This window comes from Acanthochromis polyacanthus, chromosome 22, assembly GCF_021347895.1.
Source record: "Acanthochromis polyacanthus isolate Apoly-LR-REF ecotype Palm Island chromosome 22, KAUST_Apoly_ChrSc, whole genome shotgun sequence".
Lineage (NCBI taxonomy): Eukaryota > Metazoa > Chordata > Actinopteri > Pomacentridae > Acanthochromis > Acanthochromis polyacanthus.
In genome coordinates, this window is record NC_067134.1 from 8,844,859 (window position 1) to 8,865,613 (window position 20,755).

The following is a 20,755-nucleotide window of genomic DNA, read 5'->3' on the forward strand; positions in this document are numbered from 1 at the left end:
TGCTTCAGTCAGTCAGTGACCTTCATGAAGTTCTATCAACTCTTTCATGTTCAGTTGACCAACAACATGACAAATGATGTCCATGAAAATACTGCCACTAACAGAATACGCAATTCATTTAAATCAACAATGACTGAAGAAATATGGCACAAAAAAATCTAAATTGAATATAAACTGTTGGTTAATTCCATCTCAAATCATCCAATTTTTATGTTTCTGCTTGATCGAATTTTTTGAAAAGCATAAAAGATGGATATATCTCTCCATATATATATATGGAGTGAGATCATATGGCTTTAAGTGAACATCCTAAACCTGATCTATTTTGCTTTTGGGTACAAAATAGCTACCTCGTAATAAACTAAGATACAGTGCCTTGCGAAAGTATTCGGCCCCCTTGAACTTTTCAACCTTTCGCCACATTTCAGGCTTCAAACATAAAGATATAAAATTTTAATTTTTTGTCAAGAATCAACAACAATTGGGACACAATCGTGAAGTGGAATGAAATTTATTGGATATTTTATACTTTTTCAACAAATAAAAAACTGAAAAGTGGGGTGTGCAATATTATTTGGCCCCTTTACTTTCAGTGCAGCAAACTCACTCCAGAAGTTCAGTGAGGATCTCTGAATGATCCAATGTTGTCCTAAATGACTGATGATGATAAATAGAATCCACCTGTGTGTAATCAAGTCTCCGTATAAATGCACCTGCTCTGTGATAGTCTCAGGGTTCTGTTTAAAGTGCAGAGAGCATCATGAAGACCAAGGAACACACCAGGCAGGTCCAAGATACTGTTGTGGAGAAGTTTAAAGCCGGATTTGGATACAAAAAGATTTCCCAAGCTGTAAACATCTCAAGGAGCACTGTGCAAGCAATCATATTGAAATGGAAGGAGTACCAGACCACAGCAAATCTACCAAGACCCGGCCGTCCCTCTAAACTTTCACCTCCAACAAGGAGAAGACTGATCAGAGATGCAGCCAAGAGGCCCATGATCACTCTGGATGAACTGCAGAGATCTACAGCTGAGGTGGGAGAGTCTGTCCATAGGACAACAATCAGTCGTACACTGCACAAATCTGGCCTTTATGGAAGAGTGGCAAGAAGAAAGCCATTTCTCAAAGATATCCATAAAAAGTTTCATTTAAAGTTTGCCACAAGCCACCTGGGAGACACACCAAACACGTGGAAGAAGGTGCTCTGGTCAGATGAAACCAAAATCAAACTTTTTGGCCACAATGCAAAACGATATGTTTGGCGTAAAAGCAACACAGTTCATCACCCTGAACACACCATCCCCACTGTCAAACATGGTGGTGGCAGCCTCATGGTTTGGGCCTGCTTTTCTTCAGCAGGGACAGGGAAGATGGTTAAAATTGATGGGAAGATGAAGAAGCCAAATACAGGACTATTCTGGAAGAAAACCTGAGTCTGCAAAAGACCTGAGACTGGGATGGAGATTTATCTTCCAACAGGACAATGATCCAAAACATAAAGCCAAATCTACAATGGAATGGTTCACAAATAAACATATCCAGGTGTTAGAATGGCCAAGTCAAAGTCCAGACCTGAATCCAATGGAGAATCTGTGGGCAGAGCTGAAGACTGCTGTTCACAAACGCTCTCCATCCAACCTCACTGAGCTCCAGCTGTTTTGCAAGGAAGAATGGGCAAGAATTTCAGTCTCTCGATGTGCAAAACTGATAGAGACATACCCCAAGCGACTTGCAGCTGTAACTGCAGCAAAAGGTGGCGCTACAAAGTATTAATGCAAGGGAGCCGAATAATATTGCACGCCCCACTTTTCAGGTTTTTATTTGTTAAAAAAGTTTAAAATATCCAATAAATTTCGTTCCACTTCACGATTGTGTCCCACTTGTTGATTCTTGACAAAAAATTAAAATTTTATATCTTTATGTTTGAAGCCTGAAATGTGGCGAAAGGTTGAAAAGTTCAAGGGGGCCGAATACTTTCACAGGGCACTGTATCTGCCTTCGCAAACTCAGCATACAAATTACAGTAATATCAAAAAAGGTCAGCAGGTCGTGGTAGGGACTCCATCTGCCAAAATTTGGTTTAGCAACCAATCAGTAAAAGACACGGAAAAGGACATTGTTTCACCTCTGAACAATATGTGCACTATTTGTTCTGAAATACAAGTATGTAAACAGTTACAGTGCAAAAAAAAAAAAAATATAGTTTATAAGAGCAAACTATGGATCAGTTCAAATATTAACAACAAACATTCAAGTGCTCCAAGAACTGGTAACTTAAATCAACAGAAATAAATAAGAGAGAATATTTATATGTATATATATATATATATATATATATATATATATATATATATATAATATTAGGTCCAGCCCTAGTGCACACGTATTTTTGAATCACAAACCAGGACAGTTTGATGTCGGTATCTCAGTGGTGGCTGTGGCTCCCGGAAAAGAAGTTGTGAGTTTCCGAGCGGAGAGCAGCTCTATGGCCAGAGTCTGACTTGTGATGTGATACAGAAGCAAGCACCTGGCTCCTTCATTTTTGTTTTTGCACCAGCAACCAAAGGTTTTGGTGTGTCTGTTTAACTCTTCCAACCACATGAAGCGGGATTTTATTGTAATTTCTCCATAAAGGAACGCAGCAGAGTTATGCGACGACTGGTGTACGTTTGTCCTTCCGTCTGTCTATCTGTGCACAACGTTATTCAAACAAGTGGAATAACAGATTTGAAGATGAAATTGTCAGGGAAGGTCAGAAATGACACAAGGACCACCTCATTAGATTTTGGCAGTGATGCGGCTTATAGTCTGGATCCACAGATTTGTTAAAGACTTCTGTATCACTCAGAGATTGAGAGTACCCCGGCGTCACTATAATTCATGACAAGTGAATGCTACGTCAGTTGTCTGGTGACGACCACATGATTGCGATTCTCCTACAAATCCACCACTGTGGACTTATCAGTCGGAACTTATACAATGACTGAGCAGCCTTGGCAGAATACTGCACTTCTGAGTGCCGGTATGGACTCAACTGCAGCTGGATCTCAATGTTTTTGTAACACCCGCCCCTACTCAACTTCCCATTTGCTAGTGATATTAGTTTGATTGACAGCAAGCTGCATTCCCCCAACTGGAAGGGCAGATGAACTTGACTGGCAATGTAGTCCTATCTTGTTTTTGTTCCAAGGCAAACTACTTTAAGCCATGTATATATCTCATCATCTTCTTATCATCTTTTCATCCCTTCCGGTTCCTTCCTTAATTGTCTCCTCACCATCCCTCCTCCATTCCCTATCATCCCTCCTTCACCCCTCCTCTGTCCTTCCTCAAGTTCTAATTTGTCATCATCCTTCATTCATTCATCTTTCCTCTCTTCCTACTTCCTTCCTCATTCCTCCATCAGGAGAATGTTCTGGGCCTCAAGACCTTCAGTCCACTTCCTTCTATCTGTGCGTGACGAACTTTACACAATCAATATAGCTGCAACTGTCCAGAGATTCAAACAGGAAGTTCATACTTATCTATTATTCTGGAAGCAATATTCACAGCATCCAGGACAGGCAACTCAACTTAACAATTCAAGCTCTTGGCCACTGGCCACCTCTGGCATGTTGTCTGTACATCTGCAACAACGTCAACAGTCTTGACCAAGTCCACCCACAACTGAGCCTCATAGTCACAAACTTGTGAAGCTCCATCACAGTTTCAGGTGAAGATTGCCACCCGAAACAAAGCCTCCACATTGAGACGCCTTCACTCAAGCTTCTAACATCAGAGCATCCCAGATCAGCCAACCAGAAAACATTCACATCCATACTCATCCTTACATCCTATAATCTTCCACATCATCCAACACTACATCATCCAACACTTAAAGAGGAATGGTAATTTCTCATGAATCAACTCACTTTGTTGTGGCATGGTCCTTGATGGTGAACTAAACCTTTTTTCTAAACTGAAGTATGAAATTTGCTATATTTCAATCTGTATGTGGAACCATCCAAAATAGACAACAGAAAACAGAGATGATTAAGAGATCATCCATTACCTGAGCTGTGAGATATAAGGCAGGCACTGCAGGAAACTCCTCACTTCATTCTCTTCATGTGACCAGCCTGTCAGCTCCACTTTTTTCTTCTTTGATTGGAGTTTCAGCACTTCCAGGAGGATGGAGGTCTTTCTCTCTGAGAGGTTTATGGACCAGATTGCAGGACCTGACTGGAAAGCTGACTGTGATGATGGAAGGACACTCAAACCTGTTTTAGTCTCGTAACAGTAAAGATCCAGGAGGAAATCACACCATTTTTCTTTGAGAGGAAATGTTTTATATCTGCATACTGATAACAGCTCCACTATCTTCTTTCCAGTCTGCTGTTCTCTCTGTACTGCTGCACAGACCAGATTCCCCAAGAACCTGGTTTCCTCCAAAGGTTCTGATAACTGAGGCATGAAACTGAAATGATAAAGATTAAAAATATTAAAGCATTTAATTAAAATATATTTTTCTGTAAATTGTAGCATCAAATTTCCTTCAACACTTAAATCTAAAAGGAGAAACACTTGAATTAGATCAGACAGCTGGTCTTGAACACCGAAATCATGAAAAAAAATGATTAATTTACTAATTTGTATTAATTTACTTGAATTTGTATTAATTTACCTGAGTTGTGAGATGTAAGGGAGACACTGCAGGAAACTCCTCACTTCACTCTTTTCATCTGACCAGCCTGTCAGTTCCACTGGTTTCTTCGTTGATTGGAGTTTCAGCACTTCCAGGAGGATGGAGGTCTTTCTCTCTGAGAGGTTTATGGACCAGACTGCAGGAGCTGACTGGAAAAGCAGCCTCAGTTTTGGAATGACACTCAAAAACCCTTCACTCCTAACATGTTGGTACAGATCGAGACAGAGGTTACTTAAGTCAGTTTGATTAGGGAACAGTGAGAGGAGCACATTCACGACATTTGGGAAGCTTTGCTCAATGTGAAGTGCTGCCTTCAGGCATAAATCCAGTAACAGCCTCCTTTGTTGCCTCTCCAGTGCCCCACGGAATTGCTCCTCATTCCATAAACCTGGACTTCTGTTGGTCATCTTGAAACTGCAGAATAATAACAACAACAAGACGACATGGTCATCAATATCCCCCACCACATGTGATGTCTATGAGTCTATATCCAAAATAGTGATCAAGGGCCATAACTCTTGATCAAGGTGTCCATGGTGTGAAGCTACACACTAAATTTCGTAATCCTAGCTGTAGTTTCCGAGAAAAGCTGTCCCCTTCATCTTGGATGGACGGACGGACGCACAGAAGCACGGATGGACGGACGGACGGACCGACAGACGGAAGCCAAACCTATATCCCCCTTTTCCATTTCGTGGACGCGGGGGATAATAAACACATTTTGATTCATATACAACAAAAACAACAGAATTTCAACTTGATGTACTGATTTTCATCTTACAATGTCCAAGTGAAAAGAAAAATATAAAGAGTTAATAAGAGTAATAACCCTTTAGATAGACAGATAGATTTTGATCGATTAAACCTTTATTAATCCCTCAGCGGGGAAATTTACAGTGTACAGCAGCAAATAGAACATCTGAATCGAAAAAGAGTGTAGCACACAATGCACACAGTGCATATATATATATAAATAAAAATATTTTCTTCAGAAGAAATGAAAGCAGTATTTACAGCAAAATTTTTATGAAATTGCACAGCATCATTATTTACATTATCTACATTTTTATACTGCACAGTTTGTAAGTGGGTGAACTGAACTACTGGGAGCAGGCTTGATTGTAAAGTCGGACTGCAGCAGGAAGGAAGGACCTGCAGTACCTCTCCTTTAGACACCGCAGGTGAGGCAGTCTGTCACTGAAGGAGCTGCCCAGTGATCTTACCATTTCCTGCAGGGGGTGGGAGGTGTCCTCCATTATGGACAACAGCTTTGTCATCATCCTCCTGTCCCCCATCACCTCCACAGGATCAAGGGGGCAGCCCAGGAAAGAACTGGCTTTCTTTACCAGTTTGTTTAGGCTCTTCCTGTCTGCAGCCGTGATCCTGCTGCTCCAGCAGACCACTCCATACGTGATGGCTGATGCCACCACAGAATCATAAAAGGTCTTCAGAAGTGCTCCCTGCACCCTGAAGGACCTCAGTTTTCTGAGTAGGTGGAGTCTGCTCTGACCTTTCTTGTAACGTGCACTGGTGTTAGTAGTCCAGTCCAGTTTTTTGTTTAAGTGAACACCCAGGTACCTGTAGGAATCCACAATCTCAATGTCTGTTCCCTGGATGTTCACTGGTGTAGGAGAAGTGTGTCTGTTCCTGCTAAAGTCCACCACCAGTTCCTTGGTTTTCACCGCATTGATCTGGAGGCAGTTCAGCAGGCACCAGTCCACAAAGTCATGGTTACGTTCTCTGTACTCCTCCTCGTCTCCGTCCGTGATGAGGCCGACGATGGCAGAGTAGGCAGAGAACTTCTGAAGATGGCAGTTTGTGGTGTGATGGGAGAAGTCTGCAGTGTAGAGGATGAAAAGAAAGGGGGCAAGGACAGTCCCCTGTGGGGTCCCTGTACTGCAGACCACAGTGTCGGACACACAATCCCCTGCCCTCACAAACTGTGGCCGGTTGGTGAGGTAATCCTGCAGCCACACTGTGAGGTGAGAGTCCACTCCTGCCTGCTCCAGCTTGTCCCCCAGAAGTGCAGGCTTGATGGTGCTGAAGGCACTGGAGAAATCATAAAACATGATTTTCACAGTGCTCTTCATCTTCTCCAGGGGAGAGAGGCATCTGTGCAGGAGGTAGGTCACTGCATCATCAACCCCGATGCCGGGCTGGTAGGCAAACTGCAGCGGGTCCAATGATGAGCTCACCAGGGGTCGCAGATGACAAAGGACCAACCTCTCCAGGGTCTTCATCAGGTGGGCCTGAAGTGGTTGAGGTCCTTGGGGTGCGATATTTTCGGCACCGGTACCACGCAGGATGTCTTCCACAGCTGTGGTACTCTCCCCAGCTTCAGGCTCAAGTTGAAAACATGTTCCACAATCCTGCTCAGCTGATCTGCGCAGGACTTGAGGAGCCTGGAGCTGATGCCATCAGGACCCGTAGCCTTCCTGATCTTCAGTCTGCTCAGTTCTCTCTTCACCTGGGATGTTGATAGGGACAAGTTGGGGAAGGGGGGCTGTGTGCTGGTTGTGAGTGTGGGGCGCTGTGGAGGAGGGGAGGTGTGATGGTAGGAGAACTGTGGTGGAGCTGTAAGGAGGGGGGATGCAGCAGGGGTGGTGCAGTCAGCAGGGGGTGCAGACAGATGCAGTGGTGGCTGCTGCAGGGTGGACTGGTCCGGGAGAGGGGTGGCTGACTGTTCAAACCTGTTAAAGAAGGTGTTCACCCACTCCTGGTCCCGTCTCAGTTTCGTCTTGGGATCTTTGTGGCCAGAGATGGTTTTCAGGCCCCTCCAGCTGATCCTCCATCCTCTTCCTGTAGCTGCATTTCCCCTCTGTAATCTTCCTCCTCAGTTCTCAGTTCTCTCTGTGCAGCTCTCATCTCCTCCTTGTCTCCTGACCTAAAAGCCCTCTGTCTGTTCTTTAGGAGAGCCTTTATATCAGGAGTAATCCAGAGTTTGCTGTTGGCGAGACAGCGTACAGTCCTGGTGGGCACAGTATAATCCACACAGAAGTTAATGTAGTCCGTGATGCAGTGAGTAAGGTTGTCTATGCCGTCCCCATGGTCCTCACAGAACACTTCCCACATAGTCATGTCGAAACAGTCCTTGAGAGCCTCCTCAGCTTCCTCGGACCATCTCTTGACCATGCGGGTGACAGCTGGCTGTCTGTGTATCAGAGGTTTGTACACAGGATGGAGATGAACCAGGTTATGGTCAGATTTGCCAAGTGGTGGAAGAGGAGATGATGTATATGCCTCCTCGGTGTTGGCATAAAAAAAGTCCAGTATTTTATTGTCTCTGGTGTGGCAGGTGATATACTGTGTGAAGGTGGGTAGTGTGGACGACGGAGAGGCATGGTTAAAGTCCCCAGTAATAAGGAAGAGGGCCTGTGGGTGCTGTGTCTGCAGCTTGCTTGTTACTGAGTGTAACAGATCACAAGCAGAATTAGCGTTAGCAGAGAGAGGAATGTACGCACCTATCGCGATAACGTGAGAATTCCCTCGGCAGGTAGTATGGTCTCATACTAACAGCTAACAGTTCAATGTCCTTGCTGCAAAGTTTTTCCTTGATAGTGATGTGCCCAGGGTTACACCATCTATCATTAACAAACACAGCCAGTCCCCCTCCTTTTCTCTTACCGCTCTCCTTCGTCCGGTCTGCCCGCAGCAACTGAAAGCCGTCCAACGCAGCGTTAGAGTCCGCTGTTACCTCCGTTAGCCAGGTCTCCGTAAATAGCATGATGCTGCACTGCCAGTATTCCCGCTGGTGTCATGTTAGCGCCATAAGTTCATCCATCTTGTTGTCGATGGATCTTACGTTCCCGGTGATGACTGAGGGGAGGACGGGTTTGTACCGTCTCCCCCTGTTTGCGGCGTTCTGCCCCTACACGGCTTCCCCTTCTCCTCCTCTTAAGCTCGTGTGGGACATCAGGCCTCTCACCGGTTAGCCTCGCAGTGCTATGGAGGGCTAACAGCTGGTCCTGAGAGTAAAAAACAGGGACACCGCCTCTTGCTGGGTCTGCTATCACCGATGCGGACAGAAGATTCAAAAACGGAAGAAAAATCAAAGCAAAGTGCGCTAATTCTGTGCCCATTATTTACACTGATTACTAGTGCAACTTCCGAAAAAGAAAAAAAGCAAGAGGAAAGAAAGTAAACAGAAAAAGATTGCTCGACGAGCGAGAGCTGCTGTAACTAGCTGCCACTAGAGCAGCGCCATCTTAACCATTTATCAAATCAAATACTTGGAGTTATTTATTTTGGAAGAACTCTGCTTGTCTTTTCATTTCAGGAAGTAAAGCACCAAAATGTCAATGTTCTGAAATGTGATTCTTGATTAAATTCATTGTGCATCTTAATGCACCTACAACAATTTTTCTGGCACATTTTCAGCAGAATTCTGAGATTGTACAACAGAAAAATGACAAACAAATCAGTAGATATTAGTTCAGAACCACCCTAGACAATGAAGCCAGCCCGAAGCCTGGTTCTACTAAGTTTAAGTTCATTAACAGTACGATTCAACACTCATCATAGAACAATACATCTTTCTAAGATTGGCTAAAATATATAACATCACTATTAGCCAAAAGATACATACCTGAGTGAGCTGATGGATGGCAAAGCCTCTATCAGGGACTCACACAGACTCTGGCAGACAGGAGTTTCTCTGTCCCAGTAGAGGCAGACATTGACCTTTCTTGTCATCCTCTTCATGACTTCCACAGCTCTTTCAAACAGCTGTTCTTTACCCTCCACTGGAAGGTGCAACTGATTGTCATCGAGGACAAGTAAAGTTGCCAAGTCCATCTCTCCTTCACCGAGAAGGAAAATCTTCCACAGCTGCTGTTGCAAAGGGTCACACCTGTAGTTTAAAGAATAACCTCATGGTCAAACAAATCCACAGTAGAATATCATTCTCATTATACTGTATGTTGTAACCTGAGCAGTCATGTGACACTAAAAAACACACTCACTCATACCATTGGACATTCTGAAGGCATCCAAACAGTTGTCTCATTCCTTGCTCTGATATTGTGACATCATCAAGGTTCAACCGTATTTTCTGTTCCTGAGACTGATTTACCACATAGGCCACAGCACAGCAGAGGTAAGGATCAAGACTCTCTCCACAGAGGTCAAGACGGTAGTCCAGTTTGTCTAGAAGGTAGACGCATGCCTCTGGACACTGGGACTCATACAAGCACTGGCATAAGAACAATGTGTTGACATCAAGTCCACTGTCTTCAGTGCCAACCACATCTGGGACTAATGTGGTGATGAGCTCCTTGAAGAACCAGTCAGATGTGCTGCTGAGTTCCTCAGCTGGAATCAGACACTTCATCCAACTTGGGCTCTTTTCATTCAACAGTCGACACATGAAAGGGATCAAATGTTTCATGTGTTTCATCTCCTCAGTGAGACACTGCTGAAAAACATTCCTGATTTCATCAGGATTCTTTAAGAGCCACACGGCTGCAAAGAACTCCTGCAGTGTGTAATGGAGGAATGTGTGTCTAGTTTCTGTTTCTTTGATAAAAAGTGGTTTCAGAAAGGAAAGGACACAGCTGTCTTCACAGGGCACTTCAGTCAGGTTCACAGATTTTCCCTTTCCCTGAGTTGCATGAAAAGCTATTTCAGCCAAAGACAGTATTTCCTCTCTCTTGGTGTTGATGAAGGTGTTTAGATCTTTGTTCTTTGTTTTGTTGCCCTTTATCTGAAGGCAGTAACGAACAATGTCGATGTAGATTTCTGTTATAGTGCATGGCTGTGGAGAGTCTTCTGATGAAGAGCAGGCAGCCACCATCAGAGCATACATTGGTACATGGCAAAGAGTTAGCAACCCCAAGCTGCTCAAAACCTTCTGTGCATCGCAGAGCGTTGCAGATAAGTAGGACTTTATGTTCTGCTCGCTAAATCCTTTCACCTCCACTCTGAGACAGTCCCCAGAGAAGAAGTCTTCCTCATCATCTGGTCTGCAGGTTATGATGATCTTTGCATCAGGTAGTAGTTCTTTGTCTACAAGCCTCTGCACCACTGATAGAGACAGATCTGTGATTCCATCAAAAATAATGGTAACATTATCAGAGTTACTCTTTATGTCCTGTAAAACCTCATCCACACCTACATCTGGTTCACTGAACGCATTGAAAAGAAGATCCTCCAGGCTCATAGTCGGTGTGATTTGGGACGTTTCCCTCATGTCAAAGTAGAACATGTAATCTAACTCCTTGTTGTCCTTTTCTGCCCACAGTCTCAACATTTCACGAACGACTGCCGTCTTTCCAATTCCAGGCTTCCCAACCAAGAGTATGTTTTCCTGTCTATTCAGAAGGTCAGTGGGGGAAATTTCTGGTTTGTCCTCAGGGATGTATGTCCTCAGTTTCTCAGTTTGACTCATCTTACTTTTCTTTCTCTTCCATTTCTTGATTTTAGATGGAGATGGGCTCTTCTGTGTATCTAGTACCAGTGAGGTGTATGACAGATCAGGCCTCCTGTTTTCTTCAAACAGCTTTTTACTTGCATTCCAAAACTCATTTGACGATTTTTGTGCCTTTTCCTTCAACTTTGTCTGATATCTGTGACACGGTTTTGGTCCTAAAATAAAATAACAGTGAGAAAATAAATATACTACAACAAAACCATGGTTCTCTCCTAAATTCTTGCTAAATATCAAATATTTGTACACAGAAACAATAAAATGTATTATATAGAATCGGTCAATTGAATAATCAGAAATGTGACACATTTGAAGCAGATTTTTCTTCACAATACCTTGCAGGTAGTCCACATCCATTTGTGTTTCTTCTTTAAAAGAAAAGCAGCTGATCCAGTGGTGAAGGTCAAACTTCTGGCTTCCAGTGGAAGCTCCAGTGTTTTTCTCAGAGAGAGGAGTTGGCCTCCCTAAAGTCCTCTTCCTCGTCACGTGAATAATTCTGAGGAACTCGTAGCAGGCTGCTTCCCCCTTTTTCATGACCGAGTCCAGGATTTTTCTGGTTTTATCGTAGCCATCGCGCTCTGCCTGTATGTTTCTGACCTCCTCATCACTGAGAACTCCTTTCTGATACAAATTCTCCAAAATCACAGACAGATTCTGTAATTCTCCCACAAGATGATTTCTGGCACTCTCGACATAATTTAAGGCGGACTGTGACGTACAAGCCATGTTTCCTGACTCCTGTGAGTTCTGCACACAGACCCAACGTCAATGACCTGCAGAACAAGACACCAGATGAACAAATGTTCAATAATTACGATGCAGATGTTACGCAAAACTTAGCTGAAGCAATATTTACAGTTCAACATCAACTCTCATGGTGTATCTCAATTCAAAGGAGGTGTCTACTGATGTCTTTCTTTTTAAGTCAGTGCTGATAAAGATTATTAGTAGTCAATCAAACAAATCTACAGCTGAAGTCAAAATTGTTAGCCCCTCTATGAGTGTTTTTTTTAATTTTTTTATTCCCCAGTGCTGTTAAACAGATCCAGGAATTTTTAACGCGGCTTTTCCAAACATCCTAGTTTAATTTTGGATGCTTACATTATTTTACTTTGCACACTGAAACAAAAACATTTAACAAAAACCCAAAACTGCCAGGGTCAAAATTATTATCCCTCTTCAGAACTGACCTTTTTATTGGGTCAAACCACAAACCACTGTTGTGTCATCATGTGCTTTAACTTAGTGATGCTCACAGCTTGTAATCAATCAATCAATCAAGTTAAAACTGGGGGTTGCCCGACACTTTACACACAGTATAAAAACTTTGTTATAGATTTGAGTTGCCACTTGAGAAAGCATCATGCCAAAAACAAAAGAAATCAGTTCAGACTTGAGAAAAAGAATTGTTGATGCTTCCAAAGCAGGAGAAGGGTCTACAAAGCCATCACAGCGTCTCCAAGTGTCCAGAAATGGAGTGAGAAGTCTCATGAAGGAATTGAAAGAGAGCCACACAGTACAGAACAGGTCTGACATTACAGCATCCTGTTATTGACCTCTACAGCCACACCTAACCAGTCTTCATGGTTGAAAACTTCTCACCAGATCAACGATTCAAAAACTTTGACGCCTAATTGATTCAATTTAATCCTTCTGCAACCATGACAATAGAAAATGAGATTTTTAACTTCATCACTTCTTCAAAACATGTGCATTCTGTGTTTATATTGTTGTCCACTGTGAACTATTAGACAAAGATAGCAGCTTGTTGTCCACTAACACAATGACTGCTAGGTTTCCAGCACTAACAACAAGATAAATATCAGCTACGTTTCAGCATTGACTATTTGCTATCATTAATAAGTATATTTATTAACTTGCCTTAGAGGTATTCATTTTAACTTGTAAGATATTTACAGAATATTGTACACACTGAAAAGCAATAGACAATAAATAAAAGAGACAATAGAACAGAAACAGAACAAAATATTTGCTTGTCAGTGACATCAGAGCTAACTTTATAACCGCTAAGTTAACGTTAGATCACCTCTGTAGTAGAATAAATTACAGTTGGCCTCATAAATTATATTGTTTTGTTCATTAAGACACGATTAAAGCAGCCGGATGAAAATTAATACATGTAAAACTGAAGAATAAAAGTCAACTGGACCTTCAGCTGTTAGTCAGCATTAGCAGTAGCTAACAAACTTGTTTACACCAACCTAATAAAAACCAATAAATGTATAAAAGAGGAATATTAAAGTCAATTCCAAATGGACTGTGGCCTTTCAGATTAAATTAATTACAGTTGGTCTCAAAAATTACATGGTTTTGTGAGTTAAAACATGTTTAAAGCATTAGATAGAAAGAAAAATATGTAAAAAATAAAATAAAATAAAATAAAAGTCAATTGCAAACGGACTATGGCCTTTCAGATAAAACAAATTACAGTTGTGCTCATGAATTATATGGTTTTGTTAGTTAAAACATGTTTAAAGCAGCTGGACAGAACAAAACACATGTAAACTGAAACATAAAAGTCAACTCCAAACGACCGTTAGCTACAGCTACTTTGTTAGCACATCACAAAGTTAGCTAACTTAGTGCTAATAAAAAGAGCTTTAAAAACCTACAGACACAGAAGTGACTCACACACTGCTGGATTTGTCTTCGACAGGCAAAAACAAACGTGCTTCACTGCTGTCCTACCGTCTGAATTCAGCACAAAATCCTTCTCTTTTTCTGCTAAACCATCTGGACGTTAGCACTGATTAAACTGATGCTTATTGGTGAACTGCAGGCCGATTTAGAAATGATTGAAAACACCAGACTTCATCTCTGTCCGAGGAAACGAAAGGGGGTGGTTTCTTCCTCGGCTGTAGAAAAGTTAGAAAGTCAACATATTTTACCTTTCAGAAACAGTTTTCAGCTCTTCTTCCTGGATCTCGCCTGTGTGTCGCTGTGCCCACTGCCTCCAGATGTCACAGAGGTTCTTCAGTGGGTTCCTCCCACAGACAGTCTTGTGTTTTGTCCGTGCATGTTTCCACGGGCGAGTGGAATTCCTTCCTGCTCTGTCATTCACTTTGCTGCGTTATCTCTGAATGCTTGTAGGATTCCACAATATCCACCAGATGGCACCGTTGGTCCAGAAAACACCAGCTGAGGGACACAATGCGCCTTGTTTCTCGAAGCAGGTTTAGTGAAAACTCTTGAGTTTGTTAAACCTGCTTCGTGAAATAGGCCCAATGTCTTTTTCTGATGTTTATATGGGGTGTGCATCAATAATCAATGGATCACTTTTGGATATCAGTCTGTCTGAGAATCTGAATCTCTTCTGGATCCCTTTTGTTGGAACATGTCTGTGCTGCAGACTCAATTATTAATTATTTCCTTTACAGCCTGTAGAGAATATGCATAAAAATAGAAATAGTATTAAAGACCAGGAAAGACACAAAAGTTTGTTCTCCCAACTGGGCCACATGTTCGATTGTCACCAAAACGTGTTCCACCTGGTCAATCGGGTACTGTTGGGCCGTTCTTCTCGTCAACTGTCAGGTCCCAGTCGATAAATTTCTTTCTTGATCAAAATGCATTACACTCCCAACCATAATTATAAAGCGTTGTTGCCATGGCAAAAACAAAAGCTAACCTTTCTGAGTCTGAGGTAGTCTACTGTTCTTCAAAACGCAAAAAAAAAAAAAAAAAAAAAAAAAAATTGGTCAGCAGGGCACTCGAAGTATCCACTGGATGCACAAGTGGTGGCAAAGGTACAACAAAGGAGAACCCTTCAAAGTCTTGCCTCAATCAGGACATCCATCTGGCCTAACTACAAGAGCCAAGGATCTGATGACAAAGGTTGTAGGTAAAAGACGCCAGTCATGCCAGCGACTTTGAGGCAGAAAAATCTTGCAGAAGATGTTTCTAAGAGCTCTGTGCGTCATTATTTAACAGAAACATTGGGGCTGAAAGCTTACAAGAGGCAACATACCCACGACTTACCAAACTAAAAAAGGAGAAACTGGCTTTCACAAAGAAGTACATAACACTGACTCCAAAAGACTGGGAGAACTGGATTTTCTCTGATGAATGCCCTCTCTCCAACACCCAATGGCCATATCTATACAGGTGATGGTGAAAAAGTGCCATCTTCTGAGCAAGTGAAATCAGTGCCCTTAGTATGGTTTGGGGGGGTATGTCCACTTCAGGTTTCTTAAAGCTGCTCATTGTGCCTCAGGGTACCACTGTTAATGCACAATATGAGACCAACAACATTCTAGAAAAGGGTTTACTTCCCGTTTTGGCCAGGAGGATTAAAAAGAAATCGGGGCCTGCGACTAAACGGAAAATGTTCAACAGATGTTGGAATTGGCATTTATGCAAGATGTTCATGCTGCTGTACGATGGTGTTCTGAGCATCTACCTGGCTTCAAGGAGGAATTGTCATCAAACTCCCCTGACCTCAACTCAGTTGAGAACTGTTGGGGAATCCTGAACATCTTTACCGCTCCACCATGAAACAGCTCAACTCTAGTGGGGGAAGACAGAACCATCCACACTCCAGAACCTCGTCCATTCCATGCCAGAAGGACTGATCAAAGTGAAAGGAGGAAATACTGGTTACTGAGTAAATTGATAATATTGCCTATTCAGTCTTGGAGCTTTGCTTTTCTTGAGAAAACAAACTTTTGGGACACTGTACACAGAGTTGATTTTTTTGTGCAGTAACTAAGAGAAATAAAGGAATGACAATATGTGATGTGGAGCAAACCGTTTAATGTATTACAAAAAGTAGGCACAAAGCTTCTTCATAATTTACAAGGATTTTTACAGAACACGTCATGTTGTGTTCACATAAATACACAGCTTTGACAAACGTCTACCTGGTGTAAAGCTCATTCAAGTGTTGCACTCATCTTTACAGAGTCTGAACCTTTGCTGAAGATAAAAGTGAAGAACACAGATAGAGCTGACAATGGAGCAGATGTTTGGTAAATGACCACGGCTTGTTGGGTTTTGCTCACTGAAGTCGTTTCCATTTAAAAGATTTTCTAAAAACGTACCTCATCTAAGCTTCAGTTTTGGGAGTCTGCATGCGTTCTGTGGTAACTTCATTTTATAAAAGCATGGTTCAGTCAAACATTCACACAAGATGTAGAAAAATACACCAGTCTTGGTACTGGAGTCAGTTTCCTGAAGCACAGAATGGCCCGGCTGCTGCTGACTGCCAGGAATCCGGCTCATACTAGGAGAACGTGGCTTGTAGCTGCACTCGATAACGTGTTTCCCTGAAGAAGAGGGAAGGAACATTGTGAGATGGATCACAGGCCTCTTATTTAGTCAACAGAGTCTATTCCACCAGTATATACTGTAACTCTCTAAACCCCAGGCAATTTCTGAGAGCTTTCTGTCTTCTGCCACATTTTTACCTCACTGTGGGCTCATTTTTTACTGCATTATGAAGTGCGGCAGCTCTATGGAAACAGAACAACCATGACTGGAAGGAGAGAGAACTAAGAAATGTCCTCTGTACAGAATGATGCAATTAGAATGTCAGAAATTATTCAAAAAGAAAAAAAGAAGGTATTCTTCATCTCTGCTTTCAACTCAGCCTTACTTCAACCAAGGAGTCTTTTCATGACCTTCGCTTGTGCTTCAGTTCTGAGAAAACAAAATGCATGCTATGCAACCGGACAACCAGCGTCTCCAGTCCCTCAAAGATCACCTGTGCAGATGGCTCAGATCTGGAGTTCATCATCCTTGGTCTCTGGCTGGACTCTTCACTTTCGTTCACTGCTCACATCAATATTCTACAGGCTAAAAGCAAATTCGGACTGAGCTTTCTTTACCATAATAAGGCCTCCTTTCCAATCTCTGCCAAAAACACTCTTCTGAAGATGACAATCCTCCCCATGTTCGTCTACGGCGGTGTCATCTATAAAATGGCTCCTACAATGCAAAAACTCAAAATCTTACCAAGTCTGTTTGTCTTATTTTTAGTCAAAACGTCTCATCCCACTTGAGTTAAGATAAATTCACTTAACAAGTGACATTTCAGCAGATGGAGGGACTTGTTTTAAGACAATGCATCTTAAATATCTTAAGTCAAACAATCTTGAAATGATCTTGTTTTGAGTTGAATTTTACAAGAAAACTCAAAACAAATTGAACACATTTCAAATTAGGACATTACATGAAAGCAAAAATCTATTTTCAAGTGAAAAACTATTTTTTTTTAGCATGTCTGGCTTATTTTAAGACACCTAAGCTTGACAATCCTGGTAAAATAGAGCTTAAAATAAATTTTCTCAGCAACTTCTAGGATCTGAATATTTTAAATATCATATCTTAATCAAGAAATCTTACCAAGCATCTCACTATAACACTTTCTCACAGTCTTTGGCCAGAAGTCCTCGATTGAAATTCCCTCCAAAAATCTCTGAAGCTGTCATCTCTTCCATCACTTTACACGTTTAAGCAGACCCTAGCGGACCACTGCACATGCTGAGTGTTTTCACTGAACTGCGTTAGCATTAATTTAGGGTGTTTCTAATCTGTGTTTAAACACTTGTGTGTCCTTTTTTGTATATGTATTGTTAATTTGTTATCTGTCTACCCGCTGGGGCCTTTTGCCAAGTCATCACTGTAAACGAGAAATTGTTCTCAATTGATCTTACCTGGTAAAATAAAGAACTAAAATAATAACATAATAAAAATAACAATAACTGATGTTGTGATCTTTTGTCCATTATACATTTTTGCTGGTCTCCCTTTGCTTCCACACTATTGGAACCATCACAGGAGTATTTTCTGATGAGGTACCTGTGTACAGTTGCATCCCCTCCTCTGCTCAGTCCTCTTTCAGGTTGTCAATGAGCTCTTGTGTCCGCTGGGCCAGCCTCCTCTTCTCTGCCTGCTCTTTCTTCAGGGCCTCCTCTGCTTTCTTACTCTGGTAGATCTTCACCCCAGCAAACGCCAAACACAGCAGCAGCGTCTTCAGCGCCAAGATGTACAAGAGGAGAGGGACGTTGTCCAAAGCCTGGAGACAGAGTTCAAAACACGTTAGACAGGAGAAAACAGAGGTGCTCTGACTCGTCTTCTTGGTTATGTTTCTTGCGAGGCATAAGAAGTAAGCAAGAAAAGAAATCTCTAGAACAGTCGGGGACTCTGGAGACGATGTTCTTCCCCCTCCCCTATGATCCACCAGGGGCCTCAGCTGTTTTGGTGGGAGGTGAGAGTTAATTTGGTCACAGAAAGGGGAGGTGGTGTGTGAAAGAGAGAAGCAGCTGCACGCCATGTGCACTCTGGGCTTGTAGTTCTGATAGGTCACTCAGTTTCCATTCCCAAACCTCATTCAAAAAAAATCATATAATTTGCTGATTAATTTACATACTCAGTGAAACTGAACTCCATACAACAGGTTATCTAACTGCAGCAGAACACTCTTTAATTTGGCATACATGCAGTCTACTAAGTGACATTTGTTCCAGTACATTTTCAGCTCTGACTGCTGTTATACTTGTTATTCTCAGATAATTTCTAGCATTTACATAAACATATTTTCCTGTGAAAGTCTGAGAAGTGTACACAAAACTGTGTGAATGTCGTTAGCTGACTGTTTACAACTGCTCAGACATGAAAATTTCAACATAAACTACGAACAGAAAGTTGATGAGATCCGTTTATACTATCCAACAGTAACTGTGGTAAACTTTGCTGCTAGCTAACTGTGCAGTCTGTTGTTAAGATGAGGAGTCAGTGCAGCAGCGTTAGCTTTATGCTAATGACTACTCAGACAAATTAGGAAGAAAAGACAGCCTAAAAGGAAACGACAACTTAACAGGGATAATAAAACATGTCTTTAGTCTCTATTAAAACCCAATCTTAGGCGCATTTACCTTCCAGTTGATCATTTTCGCTCCTGTAATGTCACAGTCCTGTTGACTGTGACAGCCGGACACCTATTAATGTTGGTCTCTAAGAGGCGGGGCTTACAGCGACAAGCCAATAGAAACGAAACATATGCTGAACGTCATCTGTGCTGCATTCAAACTCAAAGGATCGGTTTAGAAGTACACCTTAGGTATCCACCTTTGTCGCATTCATATGTCCTCATTTCGTGGTGAGAGGAATGATTTTGATTATAAAAGACAAACTGGAGGTTTATGTTAACGAATTCGTAAAGTTTCTGATAACCTTTGTTGCCTAATAATCATTTTCCCCACTAAACTTGAATGCATCATTACCCTCGACAGACGAGTAGCTGCTTGAACGTTCGAGCAACAGCGAAGAAGATTCGATTTAATGAAAAGCAAGCGCCAACAAACAGAAAATTAGAGACTAAAAAAGTAAAAGCACGCACTTTTAATTAGCTCAGACCAAATAACAGAAGGTCGGAAATAAAGAGCCACACGGCTGGTGAGATAAACACAACAACAGTAGTTTGTAAATCGGAAATAGAGGTGGTGTTTGAGCCCCTAGCTGGTTAGCTTTATTCCCGTTAGCTTGGAAAACTGCAAATGTTGTTGTTAAAATATCGGTAATGTAATCTGGGACAGCTGTTTTCCCGTCCTGACAGCCGTCATAATATTAATTCTGCAGAAGTTTTATCGATGTCATTTCATAGAGAGATTTATATGACGTCATGGTATTAGTTAAGGCATGCGTAGTCACGGTGGCCGAGAGGTTAAGGCGTTGGACTCGAAATCCAATGGGGTTTCCCCGCACAGGTTCGAATCCTGTTCGTGACGAAGTTTTATTTATGTCGTTCAGTATTTTTACATTTAAATGTTCTTGTTTTGTTGTCGTTCTTCAAGGTTTCTTGTCATTCTTTAAGTTTTATTGCTGTTTCTAAAGCTTTGCTGTCGTCAATGTTTTGTTGTCATTTTTAATGTCTTATTGTTTTTGTAATGTTTTGTTCACGTTCTTTAATATTTTACTTTGTTTTATTATTTTTTCTCACGTTTCATTTTTCACCCTAACCCTAACCCTAACTGGTTAGGGTTCATTCATACCAGGTGTAAACTAACCGTGACGTCACCCGTTGGTTTCAACGCCGAGAAAATGAAGCCCGGATTTTGCGACTTCCTGGTCGCCGTTTTGGATTTTTTGGAGCCAGTGACGTAAAAAGCATCAAACAGACTGGACCGGAGAGCCAGTAGGGGTAGGATTGGCTGAAGACTCTCTTATCCCGCCCACATTTTACCGCAGAGGCTTCTGTTGCTGTCTATCAAGTATAGCCACACCCCCATAGCTCCGCCAACTTTAACGATTTATTTAATAATAATAATAATGGATTAGATTTATATCGTGCTTTTTTGGACACTCAAAGCACTTCACAATGGATCCATTATTAATTCACTCTCACATTCTCACTCTGGTGGTGGTAAGCTACATTTGTAGACACAGCTGCCCTGGGGCAGACTGACAGAAGCGTGGCTGCCAATCCGCACCTACGGCCCCTCCGACCACCACCAACATTCACACACCAGTGTGAGAGCAGCACTGGAGGCAAGGCGGGTAAAATGTCTTGCCCAAGGACACAACAGCACATGACTAAGCGAGAACGGGAATCGAACCGCCGACCCTTTGATCACTGGACAACCCGCTCACAAAAATGATCAAAATCAGGCACAAAATTGGAATAAT

At 42.0% G+C, this 20,755-nt stretch overlaps 2 protein-coding genes and 1 non-coding gene across 6 annotated transcripts in view; 1 reads left to right on the forward strand and 2 right to left on the reverse strand.

The window, feature by feature from the left end:
- LOC110968810 (uncharacterized) overlaps positions 1-14,225 on the reverse strand; it is a 77,690-nt gene extending 63,465 nt beyond the window's left edge. For 2 of the 4 annotated variants that reach the window (XM_051941622.1, XM_051941621.1), the window contains exons 1-6: positions 14,020-14,225; positions 11,446-11,883; positions 9,654-11,268; positions 9,272-9,535; positions 4,666-5,100; positions 4,054-4,458 (exon numbers count right to left, since the gene is read on the reverse strand). In XM_051941622.1, coding sequence (XP_051797582.1) covers positions 4,054-4,458; positions 4,666-5,100; positions 9,272-9,535; positions 9,654-11,268; positions 11,446-11,836 — 3,110 coding nt within the window. In that variant the 5' untranslated portion in view covers positions 11,837-11,883; positions 14,020-14,225. The remainder of the gene's footprint in view (positions 1-4,053; positions 4,459-4,665; positions 5,101-9,271; positions 9,536-9,653; positions 11,269-11,445; positions 11,884-14,019) is intronic. The other 2 variants (XM_051941620.1, XM_051941623.1) reach the window with 2 other exon arrangements.
- A 1,638-nt stretch (positions 14,226-15,863) lies between these two features.
- On the reverse strand, positions 15,864-19,107 carry LOC110968808 (small integral membrane protein 11-like). Its single transcript, XM_022218786.2, has 3 exons — positions 19,006-19,107; positions 17,930-18,146; positions 15,864-16,395 (listed from the first exon to the last, which is right to left on the reverse strand). Exons 1-2 carry the CDS (start codon positions 19,018-19,020, stop codon positions 17,958-17,960), a joined length of 204 nt encoding a protein of 67 aa, XP_022074478.1. The 5' UTR covers positions 19,021-19,107; the 3' UTR covers positions 15,864-16,395; positions 17,930-17,957.
- A 668-nt stretch (positions 19,108-19,775) lies between these two features.
- trnas-cga (transfer RNA serine (anticodon CGA)) lies at positions 19,776-19,857 on the forward strand. Its single transcript has one exon. It is a non-coding gene; the product is annotated as a tRNA-Ser (tRNA).
- Positions 19,858-20,755: the final 898 nt, after the last annotated feature.